Source organism: Stegastes partitus, unplaced genomic scaffold (assembly GCF_000690725.1).
Source record: "Stegastes partitus isolate 25-593 unplaced genomic scaffold, Stegastes_partitus-1.0.2 Scaffold339, whole genome shotgun sequence".
NCBI classification, from domain to species: Eukaryota; Metazoa; Chordata; class Actinopteri; family Pomacentridae; genus Stegastes; species Stegastes partitus.
Genome location: NW_007578070.1, coordinates 163,397 through 179,952, shown reverse-complemented (window position 1 = coordinate 179,952; position 16,556 = coordinate 163,397). Strand labels below are relative to the sequence as shown.

Genomic DNA, 16,556 nt, shown 5'->3' with positions numbered 1-16,556 from the left:
AACCTTACTTTGTGAAAAGAGTGCAGAAGCAACAAAACTGTAGTTTCATACTTTTATGTTGTCCATAGATGCCCATAGCTTTTTGCAAGAGTCCAAACACCCAAATGGTTGAAAGCTTTCAGGTGTAGCAAAGGGTTTGTTGATCCCTTGTTCTTATGTACTCTCCTGCAATTGCAGTTTGCGGTTGTTTTGTTGATATCGGAACATTTAAGCTGGTTCACTGTATTTGTTTTGCTTCTGTAAACACTGTTTATTTCATCTCCTGACTTCTATCCCCAACTGTACCCCGAACCTAAACCCCAACGGTAATGGACTCATTTACAGTCATGATCTAAACTAAGAACAAGCGCTCTTTAAAAATCGCAGATCATAACAAGTACAAAACAAAATGCCACCCACTTGCATGCGGACTATAAACACATATCGAACCCTAGACATGCTGTGAATCCATCCAGGTCCCGTCTGGTTTCAATAACTCACAGTAACATCATTGTTCTGTAGAAGCTTGTGTTCCTTCCCAAGCGGGAGTTGACTTTGATGGAACTCTGCTCTTAAATTTTGCATCTTCAGAAATCTTGAAATAAACATGAATGCGATGTGGCGCAAAGTCTGCTGCAAATGGAGCCGATTCCAGCAGCAGCTACACAGACGACACACCAGATAATCTGCTTTCCAGCCTCATTTGTCGGCCGTTTGCGACACGGGAGGCTCGCTTGTATTCTCCACCACTACACTGCCACCAACCTTGACGAACATGTGTAAGAGCCTAAGTGTGTGCTCAGATTTATATATGTGCCATATGGAGAGATCCTCTCCTGGGCTGTGGCGGCTTCTCCTCATTACGTCAAAAAGTATTGATCTTCGCATTACTGTCAGGGTCCTGTGGCTTAGTTGATGGCTCGTCTACACACACACTCTCTCACATGTATTCAGCATTCTGGGCTGGACGTGGCCGTGAGTGTGCCTGGTCATGACAAACAGGTAGACGAGATATACGAGCACGTGCACGCTCACATGTAGCGCAAAAATAAAGTGAGTACATTCCTGGATGCAGCATATTCTCACATGCGAACAGGGAGTGCCTCTCCAAGATAATGCTGCTAATGCTGCTAATGCTAACGTATTCAAAGTCACAGCACAGCTCATCGCATGGTTTAACTGTAATTTATTGATTCACCTGCATGCAATAAATATGAGAGAATTCTAATCAACACTTGACGAATCCTGAGGCAGTTTATTATCAATAATGCCTCTATAGGTAACATATTACATGCTATTAATCAGGCTAATGTATAATTCCTTACTGATATGTGTGATGGGGAGTAATAAACTGCTGAAGGCTCCACGTCCGTATCAAGCTACATCAGCAGTCTTTTTTTATTTGCTATCAGCTTGCCTGTAAGTAAATCCTTTTTAGTGTAAAGTCAATTAGAAAGAACAGAGTGTGCAGTTTGATTACAACTTGATGTCTTCAAGTGCAGAGATAAAAACAGAAAGGAACATTTCGGTTGATTTTTTTCCTGCTTAGCTCCATAAGCTCGGAGCCATTTTTTATTTATTTATTTTTTTTCAATTTTAATCTGAAAAACATTTTCAAATTCAGCTACTAGCAGCTGTGAAACCTTGGACTCTGTGGATAAGAGACACTCGGGAGAATTTTAAAAATGCATTAAGTGTCCTTATCAAGCCAGAGTGAAATCTGAGTCAGTGTAAGTATAAAACACGCTGTTTTTGTTGCTGGTAAATCAAGTTTCTTCCACTGACAAAAATTAAATTACAACACCGCTTTCATTAGCTTGGTAGGCTGCTTTTTGAAATGCAAAAAAAACCAACAGCTGATGGAAAGTGATGTGAAGACGATGCGTTTATTAGCAATGTGTTTTTAATACTGTATGAAGACAAAACTAAGTAAATTAATTTGATATTAAAATTAGTACTGAAAAGAATCTAAAATTCACATTGCAGGAGCCACAATTTGAAGTATTTTTAGGATTATTTTAATCTATTCTCAAGCAAATCCATAAGAGGTAAACATATTGTTACATTTCAGTGTTGATAGCTTAAAAGTCTAATTTGCTACCTTATATTTCTTACAAATGTATTTCTGAGAGTTGGCTGAACTGCATAAGGAAGTTGTTGTTTTGTGGCCCCTTCCAGTGGAACTCCATTGGACTTAATTTTCAAAAAACTAACTATAGTAGTCAGAGGCAAGTGACAAATCATGTTTTGGTCGCATTTTAATTGTACCATGAATTACACAAAATTGCAGCTCGTCTTAAAATTAACTCAGGAATAAGACTGAAAATGCATAATTAGACACGTGTGTGACTTTGGGGTGTTAAGACTTTCTTTCTCCACCACCCACCCAGAACCGCTGAACATCTACATACATACATTTGCAGCATTGGCATAGCTTCAGCTCTCATCATGGACAGATTTATAGCAGGTTTCACCTTTTTCCACCTTGTTTGGAAGCACAAAATAAAATAAGCCAAGGTAACGACTATGTTAGTGACATAGAAGGTGCAACGTGAAAGCTATGAGCTTCACTCGCAAATTATACTTTCTTTACATGTAAAATGATATTTTAAATGGGCAAAAATCATGTCTATTACCTGATTTCTCTAAAGTGAGTCTCTCTTTAGATAAACAAATTAGTTAATTACATATTGTCAGTTGTACATAAGTAGTTAGCAACTAGCTTGTGTACTGTAAAAGTCCAACACCTGGAGGACTGAACAGTATCTGGAATCTCCTGCTTTTACTTTTACTTCACACATCATTGAGTATCATTTATTTACCCTTGTTAACTCTTGTTTTGATGCTTAGGAGTAGCTTTCCTGTCAATCGCAGCTGAATCAGTTGGAGTGCAGTGCTGGCAACAGCATCTTTGCAACTTAAAGGTTATTTCCACTGTATTTCAACTCTCTGTGGGTTATGCTAACTTTGCACTCTGCACCTCTTGTGTTTACTTTCACTTAGACTTGAGAACAAATTGTTAAATGATTCATGATTCAATTCAGTTCAATTTTTGAAGCGCTGCAGGGAGTTTGCACCGGTCGCCACAATTTATACTGCTTTGTGAACTCATTTCCCTGCATTTCTGCAACAGAGGTGAAGAGCACAAAGTTAGCAGAGACCCACAGAGTGACGGTATGTTTCAATACAATAGATATTTACAGATAGGTATTAGTCTCCAATCCAGCCGCCTGGAATCCTGATTGAACTCAATGAGCTCAACAATTATTAATTAGAGCAGGCCACATTATGTGACCTCCTGCATTCCAGCCTCTCATTAGAATTGCCATTTGTGTGAGTGTGTGAATATTGACCAGGATGAGAGCCACTTTTACCTCTGAGAGTCAATGAGCAGGTGTGTTGAGAGGGGGGTAATCCATTTTTAATGGAACATTCAGCAGGAAGTGGGGTCTCCAAAGGACCCCGCTTAACAGCTCTAAATATAGCTTCAAAGAGCTGTGAGGTCTTGCATTTTTTATGCATCAACTTTTGTGTGTCGTGCATCATACTTGTTGTGACTCTGGTTTGGTTCTTTTGTGGTATTTTTGTGCGCTGTATGTCACAAATTGCTTGTGAAGCCATTTCACATCAAAGATGAGAGAGTGACAGCGAAGCTTTTCTCTTATGTTATTTCAGGAGTCACGTTGACAGATGTGGGTTTTCTGTGACAATTGCGTCAAATATTAATCACTTGAGGAAAAAAAAATGTTAAAAATTAAAAAGGCATTTGATTGAATTTGTGGCTATAATGAGAAGTTCCATGTGCTCTCTGTAGTTTGACTGTCGTCATGTTGCTCTAAAACATCCTAAATTATTCTTCAGTTTATGCACCCAAAGGCCCTTTTTCCACTTCTCACCGACTTTAGTCAGAATTTTGTCAAAACCCCAAACAGCTCAGCACATCTCCAACAAAACGCTGTACAGCAAAAACAGACGCTTGCTGTGATGCATTATTAAAGATCAGCATCTCCAGTGAATTAATTAACTCTGGGGATCTTAGGTAACAGACCTTTCTGCAACAGTCAAGGGGAAAAACACAGAAAAGTGATGCATAGACAAGCTACCTGACCTGAAAATACCTGAAAGAAAAAAGAAAAAAATAAGAGGCCCATAAATGAAAGCAGGAATTCATACATACAAATGCAGTCAGCTCACAGAAATGATGGTGCAGCCTTGTCGTGACACTTCACCTCTTCAGCAGACAGCGATGCTGCTTTATTAGATTGTTACAATAAAAATCATGCTGCTGGAAGAAAGGTAACAAAACGAATACATAGGGTGGATAAATACATATTTTGCTGCAGAGAAGCAGCGACATACTTTGCAGGTTTTCTTCTAAAGGAGAGGGCTTGAAAATGCAAATGACCAATTTTGCTATTTCACACCTCGGGGCAACTCCAGAAAATGTGTTTCAAGCCGTGCCAGACTCCTACACAAACTCCAGGATAATGTCGAGCTGAACTGTGGTAATGTAGCTGTTTAACCCCTTAACATTCAACCCCCTTTTCCACTAAGACTAAAAGGTTGGGAGCATTTTGTTCATTTAACTCTTACAGTGAAAATACTGTGTGTGTCTTTATATGACAGAAAAAGGCTGCTGAATATTCAATCTTATGACAACGACAGGAACCTAAAATGATTTAGACAAAGTTTTCTTTTATCTTATATTCAGGCCAGTGAGTGTTAAAGGGTTTATCATCTTTAACATGACAAAAAAAATTGCATTGGATTATTATTATTGTTATTATTAATGGATGATTATTCTAAACTCTAAAATGTCCTTCACTGTGGTCTAGACTCCAACATTATTTTAGAAGGGATTCATGTTTAATGTGTTGCATTCATGGCCTCCAAAGTATGAAGCTTGCAGACTTTGTTAATCATCGGAGAACATTTATGGGTCCAAGTAGAATATCTCTATATGAGATGGTGGATTGCCACTGATTATGCAAAATCTATTCAAATTCCAAATTCTGACAACTTTGGGAATTTTTCATGTAGCATCACCAGATGGTGAAAGTTTTCATTTATCTTGTGAAATAACTCATCATTTACTAAATGGACAAACTCGTTACAGAAAGCCACAATGTCCATTTTCCACCCATGAATGGCATTTTACAATTTGTGCAACCTGTATAAGTATCAGACCCGTACTTATGTATAAAAACTAAACCTACCCTGTAACTCCCTCTGCACCACCAAGTGATACAAATGGCACTGCAGTAAATACACGACACATTTTCTGACGGTTTAACCGATGCTACCTTGTCTTCTCCCATATTGTCTGATCAAAGTATTCATGATTAGTCCATTGACTTTTCCTCTAGCGCCAGAACGAGCAGAAGGGTTTTCATTAACCCTGTTAACAACAAGCCACTTCTAGACTTGCTTTGACACATTTTTACTCACTGTGGGCTCATTTTGCGCTGCCATATTAAGTCCTGCACCTCTTTGGAAACAGCATAACCATGGTTAGAAGTAGTAGGGATTTTTTTTAAAAAGGTCTATTTGGAAGTACAACAAAATTAACAACAATCAACTAACATTATTTAAAGTGCCCACAAGTGCTACGGATACTGGAAATAATTTATTGGTTGTGAACGCAGATTTTTTTTGGTTTTTAATTTTTTTAAACAGAAGCTGGTTAGATAAGAGATTTTTTTTGTGCAAATGTTTAAATGAGATGTTTAGAATAAAGTGATTTTGATAGAATATCACAATTAGAACTGTAGATTTGGTTGATTTGTCTGACAGAAGGCAGTAACAGGAAATGTTCATGGACTGTTGGGAATTCAAAAAAATCCAATGAGTCTGTTTTTAAACTCTCTGGCTCTGATAAACGGTGTCATTTTAGTGATTTATTTAAACCCCAACTCAAACTCACAAGTGACTTTTGAGGTTCTTATCGTCAAGTTTTGAACATAATGCTGCAATATTTGGTGAATGACCCATGAAAGGATGATTTGTAATCACTTTTATTTCCTGTGTTGTCATCTAACTCGAATTTGATTTGGTCTGACAGGACACAGCATCATTTACGACAGTGGAAATGAACATTGTGCAACATCACTCAACAATCCACTGCAACAGCAGACGTGTGGAGTAGAAGTGATAAAACAGATGCCGAAACCACCAAAGGGAAAAGATAAAAATATAGATCAGTATGTAACTGTTTAATTTATAGCCACGGAAAGTCCACTTTAAGGCCCCTGCAAACTTTATCAGATCTTTAGTTTTATTTAAAGTAAATATTAAGAAAATCCTCCACAGCTGACGCCACTTTCATCCGCAGAGAAAGGAAAGTTCAGACAAAACAACAGATTTACCTCCTGTGACACAACTGAACCTGTTCAAACTTTGGAAGAAAATTAAAACTTCACGTGGGAGCCCTGTTAGACCCAAAGGCAATCGAGTCCCTGAACTTGTTAGTTTTTGTTGATTGCGGCCTGCTTTGCCTTTGAGCAGTATGTGAATCTCACCCTGCAGACTAGATAATGATGCCGTCTTCCAGTAGCCATTACTTCTGCATGTAACCGCACTGCAGCAGGTTGAAAGTTGCCTCAGGCTAAAACGGTGTACGAGCAAACGGCTGCAATTAAACAAAACAGATGCATGTAGCAGCGCTGTGGAAATTAAAACTTCAACTGGTGAAATTTCCTTCTCGGTTGCAAAAAGCCCGGAGTTTATACGGAGCGTTATCGCTAAAAATATTGATTTGGATGTGAAGATTGCTTTTGGGCTCCCTGGTGTTCATCCTCACTTTCACTCCCCTCTTCTGTTTTTATTGAGTTTGGATCACTCTTCTGCGGCGAGACCTCCTCCTTGCGATATTGGCTCCTCTGTCATCTCCACCTGCGTGACAAGCCGGCCCGGTTAACAGTCGTCCTGATTGGGAGAATCCACGGTGGGCGGGAGCGGCTGACACGCTCTCTCGCCATCTGATGGATGTGTTTTGGGGGCGTGCGTGCCCCAGAAGTTTTAGAGCAGTAATTTAGTTTAATGACTCGGTGGCTTTTTCGGTGCGGGCCTGGGGAGGAGAGGGGGGCAAATGCAGCCGGGGCCTCCATTAGTGGAGCTCTGTGGTCAGACGGTGACACTATAAGGCTATTTTTTTTTTTTTAACTCCCCGCCGCCACCGCCCTTCTCAGAAGAAAATAGTCTGCCGGACAGCCGGTGACAAACTGCCCTCTTACAATCCATTCAGGCTTGTACCTGCATGTGGGAGAGGCTTGAGATACAACACCCATTGCCTCTTCATCCCTTCATTCTGAGCTACAGCTTCTCATCTTTCTTCCTCTCCTTATCCATCCCCGATTCCTGACTCACTGATGTAGTGTTTGGCAGGCAGCTCAGGCTGTCGCCCCATTAGACGGGAGGGGAGCAGGTGAGCCAGGGAAAGGTTGCAGAGAGTGCATCGAAGCTTCGGAGCAGCCGTCGTGGTGCAAAAGTTCATCACTGTTGTCAGGAAAAATTAGCAAAGGTTATCGCAGCCCAAACCAGCGTATTTATGGCCCCCAAACGAAACAGCAAGTGCTGCAGTCGGGAGTTTAGAAACACTGAGGTCGTGAGTTTAAGTGCCTGCTTAGATCAGAATAAAGTGTGCGACGATAGTCAAGCCTGGTGGCGATAAAAGCATGCATGACCTTCTCGGGGTCTACAAATGAGAGGATCGTGACCCGATTTTGATGATATGCCTCAGCTGAGTAAAACAAAATGGCATTACTTCAGCAACCTGAGCGTCGCATTACCACTGAGAGTCAAAAAAATTACACCAAGATTACATGCTCCTCATTCCGATAGTGCACCCAGACTAGCCCTCAGACTATTAACACTGCAGGTACGGGGGGAGCACTTAATATCAGCTATGTAAGAGATAATGGGGGACAAATCCGTCGCACTAAACCCCACCCACCTCAGTTACTGTTGCTATGCCTGTCAAGCTTTCTACAGCTATAATTAACTCTCTGAGTTGGTAAGGAAATGTGTCTCTGGCTGATTTTTTTTTATTGCCTCCAGCTAACTGTCTGAAAACAAGAACCCTGCAAAAGGGCCCTAAATGTGTATTTGATGGTTATATAGATGATTTGACTGTGTGATACAAAAAAGCCTGCAGTGACAGTTTTTCTTCTGCCAGTTGTGCATACAGAAGATATGGAAATAAAGCGGAGGCGTTGTTTTTCTATGTGAGGATAGCCCTCGTAATATAGTAAGATATTATAATGCCAAATGGATAATGGTTACCCTACATGGATGTGACCGTTAGCATGAAGTGTAACACCTGATTCCATACAGTGAGTCTATCAATCCTGACTGATGCTTTTTCTAATATAACCTGGAGCCGTAAAAAGCGTTATGACTGCCACTAATTACTGTTTTTCCATTGACTAATCTATCAACCGTTCTACATACCAGTCGATTAATTGCATTTTTTCTCCAAAAAAGCAAAACAACAATTTTATTTTAGCTCATTTTAATTTGACAAACTGTATGTCAATGTATAATGCAGCCGGGCATTGAAATCCATCCATTATCTATACACCACTTAATCCTCACTGGGGTCGTGGGGGGCTGGAGTCTATCCCAGCTGACTTATGGCGAAGGCAGGGGACACCCTGGACAGGTCACCAGTCTGTCACACTTAGAGACAGACAACCAAGCACACTCACAGTCACACCTACCGACAATTTAGAATCACCAATTAACCTCAACATGTTTTTGGACTGTGTGGGAGGAAGCCGTAGAACCCGGAGAGAACCCACACTGCACGGGGAGATCGTGCAAACTCCACGCAGAAATATCCTGGGTGTCCTCACCGGGACGCGAACCGGCGACCTTCTTGCTAACCACCGAGACACCTTTCAGCCCTGGCATTTAAATGCTAAAGTTAAACTGGAAACTCTAGTTGGATGAAAATCAATAAGGAGGCCTTGATATTTAAGTCAGCAGAGCAATTCAGAAAGAAATCCAAGTTTCTAACACATCTTTGACCAAGTGAAAAAGTCAGTATATTATAAAAAGTGCGACATGAACAGGGTGAGTTTGTCAGATGATGTTGCAGTTATAAAAATCTGGATTTCAGTGATGCAAAGCAGTAGCTTGGACGTGACTGCTGGTGGTTTTTAATAAACTTTAAGTCGCGGTTTCACACTCGTTTCATTGTCTGATAGCACAAACAGAGAAATATGTAAATAAAAACAGCTAATTTTAGGTACTCGCATTCTTTTGAAGCCTTTAATCTTTGGAAACTTTAACCCCAAACTGAGTTGGACTTTGCTGGATTGTCAAAACAATGTAGCGCTGTCAGCAGCTGACCAACTACTGGAGCCAAAATCAAGTCGCTAATTACCCCGAAACAATGTCTGGTCAACAATAACTAGTAATGGTTGAAGACATGGGACTTAGTGGGCAATAAAAGTGACAGAATAATGAAAGATGAAGAAAACAGAAGAATAGCAGAGCAGACAAACTTATCAATGCTACAGTAAACAGAGGAGAGCATGTAACACCATCACTTCTATTGCTATTGTACATATTTAACTATAGTAATTCCTATTAATAAAGAAGTCTAGTTATGAATGCCAGGTTCTCTGCGATCACATGCTGCTAATATAGAACATTTAGTATATATATTAGCTGCAATAAATACCATTTCGTAACTTGCAAATATTCGTAACAGGCCTTAAAAAACAAAACATTTCAGTCCATCCATAACTACACCTGTATGCAGGGTGCTTCATTAAACTGAATGACAAACATCATGACGGATTGTGAGGAGTCCAGTTTAAGAAAGTCATATTGGTACCCTGCAAAGGAGGAGTGTGTTGAGTGTTTATGTTCCTTATGTTCATCTGTTGATGGTCATGCTACAGTCAGGAAACAGTCAAAGCATAAAGCTCAAAAAGCAGGTTTTGATTCTTTCTTTTCTGGGTTGAAATTGTGGTAAAGAGTCTGTTATTATCCAAACACAGTCCTCAGTTTGAACACTCAGCAATCCAGATATTGCATGAAGACTGACTGCTGAAGTCCTTCACTGCCAAAAGTATTTTCCACCACCTGCAGATTCATATATAGAGGAAAAAAAGGGAGGTGAAAGAAGGCAGACTTGTTCATTTGCTGTGTTTGTGTGTGGGTGTATGTGTGTGGGTGAGGATGGCGAGAGCAGCAGCAAATGAGAGTGCGGTCTTCCCTGCAGACTCATAGTCGTGGCTGTAAAGTTCTAAGACGGGAGTCATACTGTGTGTGCCTTTGTGTCGGGGACATCACAGTGACACGGGTTCAGTTTTATCACTGCAATAATCGTGGCTAATGGGAATGCAATCTGCCGGCTCTGCCTCTGTTGCTGCGTTACCTCACCCCCACCCGTCCTTCGTCATCCATTCATTTTAACAGGCAAAAGGGCCAAACTTAGAATCTGGACGTTCAGTTCAGCATATTTCAGACAGTGACAGAATTGTCGGTTTCTTCCAAAGCTGATTAGCATTGAGCAGCAGTCATGCTTCCAGCCACGTGTTCCTCTCCCTCCTGCTTTTTTCCACTTTCTCATTGATTAAAGTTCCTGCACTGACCACACTGACCAGGCTATTTTTGTTTCATTTTCTATGATGGGCCGATGAATAAAGTTTTCATCTCCGAGAGTGAGCTGCAGCCAACCATAAATCTATTACAAGTTTGTGCATCACGTCACTCCTAAGTTTTTACTAAGTATTTCCACTATAAAAATAAAACCATAAACAGAAATACAATTTTAAAAATATGTTTAAAAAAGTGAAAACAAAATGGTAGAATACTGTCATGTGCAAGAACTGTAAAACCAGTGAACATACAATATCTGTAAAATAAGTTTGTTTTTTTAGCAGATTTAAATACAGTAAAATTGTACAATTTAATGGTTGTGCATTGTAAAAGAATAAATTGTGTGTAATAATACAGATTTTGTTTTGTCTGTGATATTATTAGTTATTATCTCAAACAGGGAAATCTATAAAATAACAGTTTAAAATATTATTCACCATTTCTCCATCTTCATTATATATAATATTTCCTTTAAATAAGTGGGAATATCTCTAAAATAAAAATATTTTTAGCTCATTTAAACACAGCAAAAAAAGAAAAAAAAGTGTATTTTTATGGTCAAACTTTGTAAAAGGACACATTACTATTTAGAAAAAATATATACATTTTGGTAGAACGATTAATTTGTAAATTAATGCTTTTTTCTGTGATTTTACTAGTTATTATCTGTAATTCAAAAAATCAGGGAAATCTGTAAAATAACAGTAAATTGTTAAAAAAAAAAATACAGTTAACTATTAAAACATCCATCATTTACAGCGATTTACTAAATCAAGTGAACCTTATGTAACGCCCTCACTAGAAATGTGCTGTGTAAAGTCAAAGACGTAGGATCACAAGCTGCGACGTAGCTAAGTTGGAGAAGGTGCTGTTCCCCAAAAATTTGCATTTATTGCTTCCACCCTTGTTAGAATTGAGCCCTCGTGTCAAAAATGTTGACTGATGCAGGGAAAAATGTAAATAAGCAACACTTCTTTGCTAAACACGAAGAGATGCAGCTGCTCTCCTCGATGCTCAGCTCGACACATGCTGGCCGACGGAGCGTCTGTCTTAGTTCGACATGGGTGTGAATATATTTCACCCCAGCGAGCGTGTCGCTGTTTTTGATCTTCGCTTGCAGTCTTTCGTTTCTCTCTCATCCCTTCTAATTGGGATTCTTCTCACTTTGGAGCAGCAAGGCTTTCAAAGACAGGTAGTTTCACAGAGAAAAAAAAGACAGGTGTGAAGACTCCCAAGTGTTGCTCGTGATAAAATGAGTTCTGCTCTTACTAGAAGGGAGACTTGATCAAAACACGAGCAACATTATTGTCTCTGTGCTGCCTAAATCTAGTTTGTTTGAAGGGTTTTGCTAATATATCATCACATAAGTACACTCCATACTCAACAGACAGTCAGAACATTTCTGTTTGGCATTAAATCCAAAACATGATTGAACATAAAGAACACAGCACCCAATCTTTTTCTGTTGTTTTTGATGCTTGGGTGTTGTTTCTCTTTGCAGGTTTTGTTCTGCTTTTTATTGATAAGCTGATATTTGATTCTGTTTTATGTGGGTTGAAATTTAATATTTTAGACGGTTGGCTAGACGAAGAAAAGGCGTTTTTAAGACATCCAACTGGGGTTTAGGAAACCAAACAATAGATCTAATGTCCACACATTTCTACCTGAATATAGCTTGTAAAGGTGAGTTCTGGAACAAAACAACCTGAAACCAATTTGGTGGAAAAAATAATAGAGAAAGCACATAAGCGCATGCATAAGCTCCACTTATCCAACATCTAATCTTCATTCCTTTTTCTGTAGAATTACAAGTTTGAATTTAATTAGTCTAACATGTCAACCATTTGATCTGTCTGCATCGTAACCAATCCATTTAAAACATTCACACTTTCCAGAATAATTCATTTGAGCGCATTTAGTGTCATTTATCACTTCAGAACATCGTTATGTAAAAGTCTCTCTTGGCAAAAACAAAGAAATAGAAAGTTACTATTAAAAAAAAAAAAGCAGAGGTAATGAAATAAACTGAATGCGCTGTGGAGTTTAATCTGCAGCAAACCCTCATATATGTTTTGAATGTAAAATCTATACAGAAATTAGCAACTGTCACTAGGACCAATATGACCGTATCGCTCATTTAAAAGTGGAGTTAAAAAGCAACTGTAGAAGCGTAAAGTTGCATGATTATACAAGCTACGAGCACAAATTTGAGGAACTTGTACTTAAGTGTCCATCTACGCCAGTAATAAAGATGATAAAACAAAAAGTGCTGGTTGGTGTAGTAATAAAAACATATTCTGTTAGTACTGATGCTAACCAGGGACACTTTACCAGATGGGCTCATTTTTATTATCCACCTCCACCTGCCAGTAATCAATCATTGTAATGAATCCCAGAGCTTTTCCTATCATGTCTAGAAAATGGCACGCTACTTAACATTCTATTTGGTAACTGGTGAAGGGAAACGCATGCGGACGCCCCTGGTGTAATGCTGCGAAAACCAGGGGCGTGAATTTCCTCTCTCTCCACACCCTCTAAACCAACTGACACTAACTAATTGACGTGCTGCACAGCTTAATAAAACTAAAAGCAGGAAGAGCCATCTAGCCGACTCATTACATAGGCCTAATCCTTTATAGTTAATTAACTTTTTTTCCTCTGTGTCAAACAAGGGGAAATTTATAATGCTGTCAAGGGTAGCAATCCCCCTTTACTTCTCTATCCACCTGCTAGATTTGAAAGGAACATTTTAAAGCTGATGTTGGCACCGAAACGTAAGGATGAGCCAAATCCAGTGTTCACCGGCACTGAAATATTTACATGGTGGAGGAACATTAAATTGATTCGAGTGTTCAGAAATTCATAATACACTCGCTCGCAGTAGTCCAGCTCGGGCATTTTACAAATACATGAACAGTGTGCGTGGGTGGGCGGGTGTTCCAGTGTGGGAGGTTTTTGCGCTATGCTTTGCATATGCCTTTGAACGCTGTGTATTCATGTCTATATTTCTGACTGGTGAAAATCCCACAGATTTGGCTCACATGAATGGGCCTGCTGCAGACAGCTTTGGATGCTGTTTACTGATGCATGGTAGAGAGGATGGTGAACGACTCTATCTCATATATGAAGAGAAAAGGAAAGCTTGTCTCTATTAAAGAAGTCAACTCGATTTTTAATCTGGCTCAACATGCGAACACTCTTAAGCAGTCTTGCTCCTGCTGGTAAAATGCCATAAGCATCGGTACATTGTTTAATCTCTGACATAAGGGTGCACTGGGTGCAGCCTCTTGGGACTCATAAATGCCCTCATATACTCACTGCTTTTATTCACACTGCAGTAAACTGGGACACCAACTGGTTGATCGCAAATTAAAAAATGATTTGCAATAACAAAATAATGTCACAAGATTCAAATCATATCGTATATTTCAAGAATTGAAAATTCAGTGTTACAATAATTCGCCGTGTAATGCACGACCGGTTCTGTGGAAAAAAGCATGACGTCACCAGTAGACGGCAGTACATGTGGGAAAATCAAGTGATTAGCAGTTTTATACTGAAAGGCAACTTTTGCACTAATGATTTAACCAGAAGAGTTTCGTGTTCTCCAGTCCTTGAAAATGTATCAATTCAACCCCCTACGGAAACACGTTCCAGGAGTCTGAATGCCTAAAATCAAAACATGCTTTCCAGAGTACAAACAAGCAAACACTGGTAATTAGCAGGTCTTAATCCAGGTGTTCGCTGCCATAAAACTTCACCCAAAGTCACTGGTTTTGGTTTTTCTATAAGTGCTAAAAGGAAAAAGTGTTTGTTTGGGTTTTTTTTTTTTTTTTCCAAATTCAGTTACAGCATAGCGGTTCCGTTCAATCACTCAACCATTTTACTTTGTGGTATAAAATGTTGTGCATCTAAAATCTTTCAGACAGACACGATTTCATATCTTGGGGATGATTACATCATGCAAACAGGCAAATTATCCAGACCTTGTTACTTTGGATATACATAAGCTAACACATCTCTCTCTTGTCTTCTAGGTCATGGAACCAAAGGTGTGTTTGAGCTGCTGGCAGGCTGGAGGAGAACAAGGGAAAACCTGCCTTTTAAGGAACGCGTGGCGGACGCTTTTGCTGACGTGATGGTGTGCTACACCATGACCAGCTCACTCTACATCATCACGTTTGGCATGGGAGCTAGCCCATTTACCAACATTGAGTCAGTGAAAATCTTCTGCCAAAGCATGTGCGTGGCAATCCTGGTCAACTACTTCTACGTGTTCTCTTTCTACGGCTCCTGCCTGGTGTTTGCCGGACAGCTCGAACAGAATCGCTATCACAGTGTTTTCTGTTGTAAGATCCCCTCAGTGGAGTACCTGGACCGCCAGCCCACGTGGTTTAAAACCATGATGAGCGATGGCCACGACCTGTCCACACACCATGACAGCGTCCCATACCAGAATCATTTCATCCAGCACTTCCTCCGAGAGCACTACACAGAGTGGATTACCAACACCTATGTCAAACCCTTTGTGGTCATTCTTTATCTCATCTATGCCTCTTTCTCATTCATGGGATGTTTACAAATCAGTGACGGATCAAATATCGTGAACCTGTTGGCTAGTAACTCTCCGAGTGTTTCATACGCTTTGACCCAGCAGAAATACTTCAGTAACTACAGTCCTGTGATTGGGTTTTATATTTACGAGCCCATCGAGTACTGGAACTCCACGGTGCAGGAGCATCTGAAGACTCTGAGTCATGGCTTCAACAAGATCTCCTGGATGGACAACTTTTTCCACTACCTGCGGGTAGTGAATGTCAGCGCATCAACGAAAGGCGACTTCATCACCATCCTTAAGGGTTCCTTCCTGCGCAGTCCGGAGTACCAGCATTTCACTGAGGACATCATATTCACCAAGAACCGCGAGACTGATGAGTACGACATTATCGCCTCACGGATGTACTTGGTAGCACGGACCACAGAGAAGAAGCGCGAGGAGGTGGTAGAGCTTTTAGAAAAGCTTCGTCCCTTGATGCTGATCAACAGCATCAAATTCATTGCCTTTAATCCAACGTTTGTGTTCATGGACCGCTACAGCTCCTCCGTCATCTCACCCATCCTGACCTCAGGCTTCAGCGTACTCACCATCCTCATCCTCACTTTCTTCCTGGTCATCAACCCCTTGGGGAACTTCTGGCTCATCCTCACGGTTACGTCCGTGGAGCTGGGCGTCTTGGGTTTGATGACCCTTTGGAACGTCGGCATGGACAGCATCTCAATCCTGTGCCTTATTTATACCCTCAACTTCGCCATGGATCACTGTGCACCACACCTGTACACTTTTGTGCTGGCCACCGAGCACACTAGGACGCAGTGCATCAAGTTGGCACTGGAGGAGCACGGGGCGGCCATCCTGCAGAACACATCCTGCTTTGTGATCGGGATCATGCCCCTGGTGTTTGTGCCTTCCAATCTGACCTACACACTGTTCAAGTGCTCCCTCCTCACCGCGGGCTGCACCGTGCTGCACTGCTTCGTCATCCTGCCCGTCTTCCTGACCTTCTTCCCGCCGTCCAAAAAGAGACACAAGAAAAAGAAACGGGCCAAGCGGAAAGAGCGGGAAAGGGAGAGGGAGCGGGAAAGGGAGAGGGAAAGAGAACGGGAGGAGATAGAGTGCATTGAAGTCAGGGAGAATCCTGATCATGTGACAAACGTCTGAGTAGTTGGTAATTTTAGCAGTCAATATCTCTGTTATCTGTTATCGGTGGATTAGAGGTGTCCTCCGATGTTGAGGCACCTCCTGAGGTGCAGGGGAGTCCGAGATGTTCCCTGAGGAGTAGGCACTCGTCACTCCCAACAATAGCAGCCAAGCTGGCCAGAGTCGAGTGCAGCCCCACTGCTCAGTCATTCAGTCCTTCAATCTGGACAGTGTATCTCATTTGCACAAACTGCAACATGCTCATGGT

At 40.7% G+C, this 16,556-nt stretch overlaps 1 protein-coding gene across 1 annotated transcript in view; it reads left to right on the top strand.

The window, feature by feature from the left end:
- Positions 1–16,309, top strand: part of ptchd4 (patched domain containing 4) — a 43,102-nt gene extending 26,793 nt beyond the window's left edge. Inside the window, exon 3 of the mRNA XM_008284026.1 lies at positions 14,628–16,309. Within this exon, the coding sequence (XP_008282248.1) occupies positions 14,628–16,309 (1,682 nt within the window). The remainder of the gene's footprint in view (positions 1–14,627) is intronic.
- Positions 16,310–16,556: the final 247 nt, after the last annotated feature.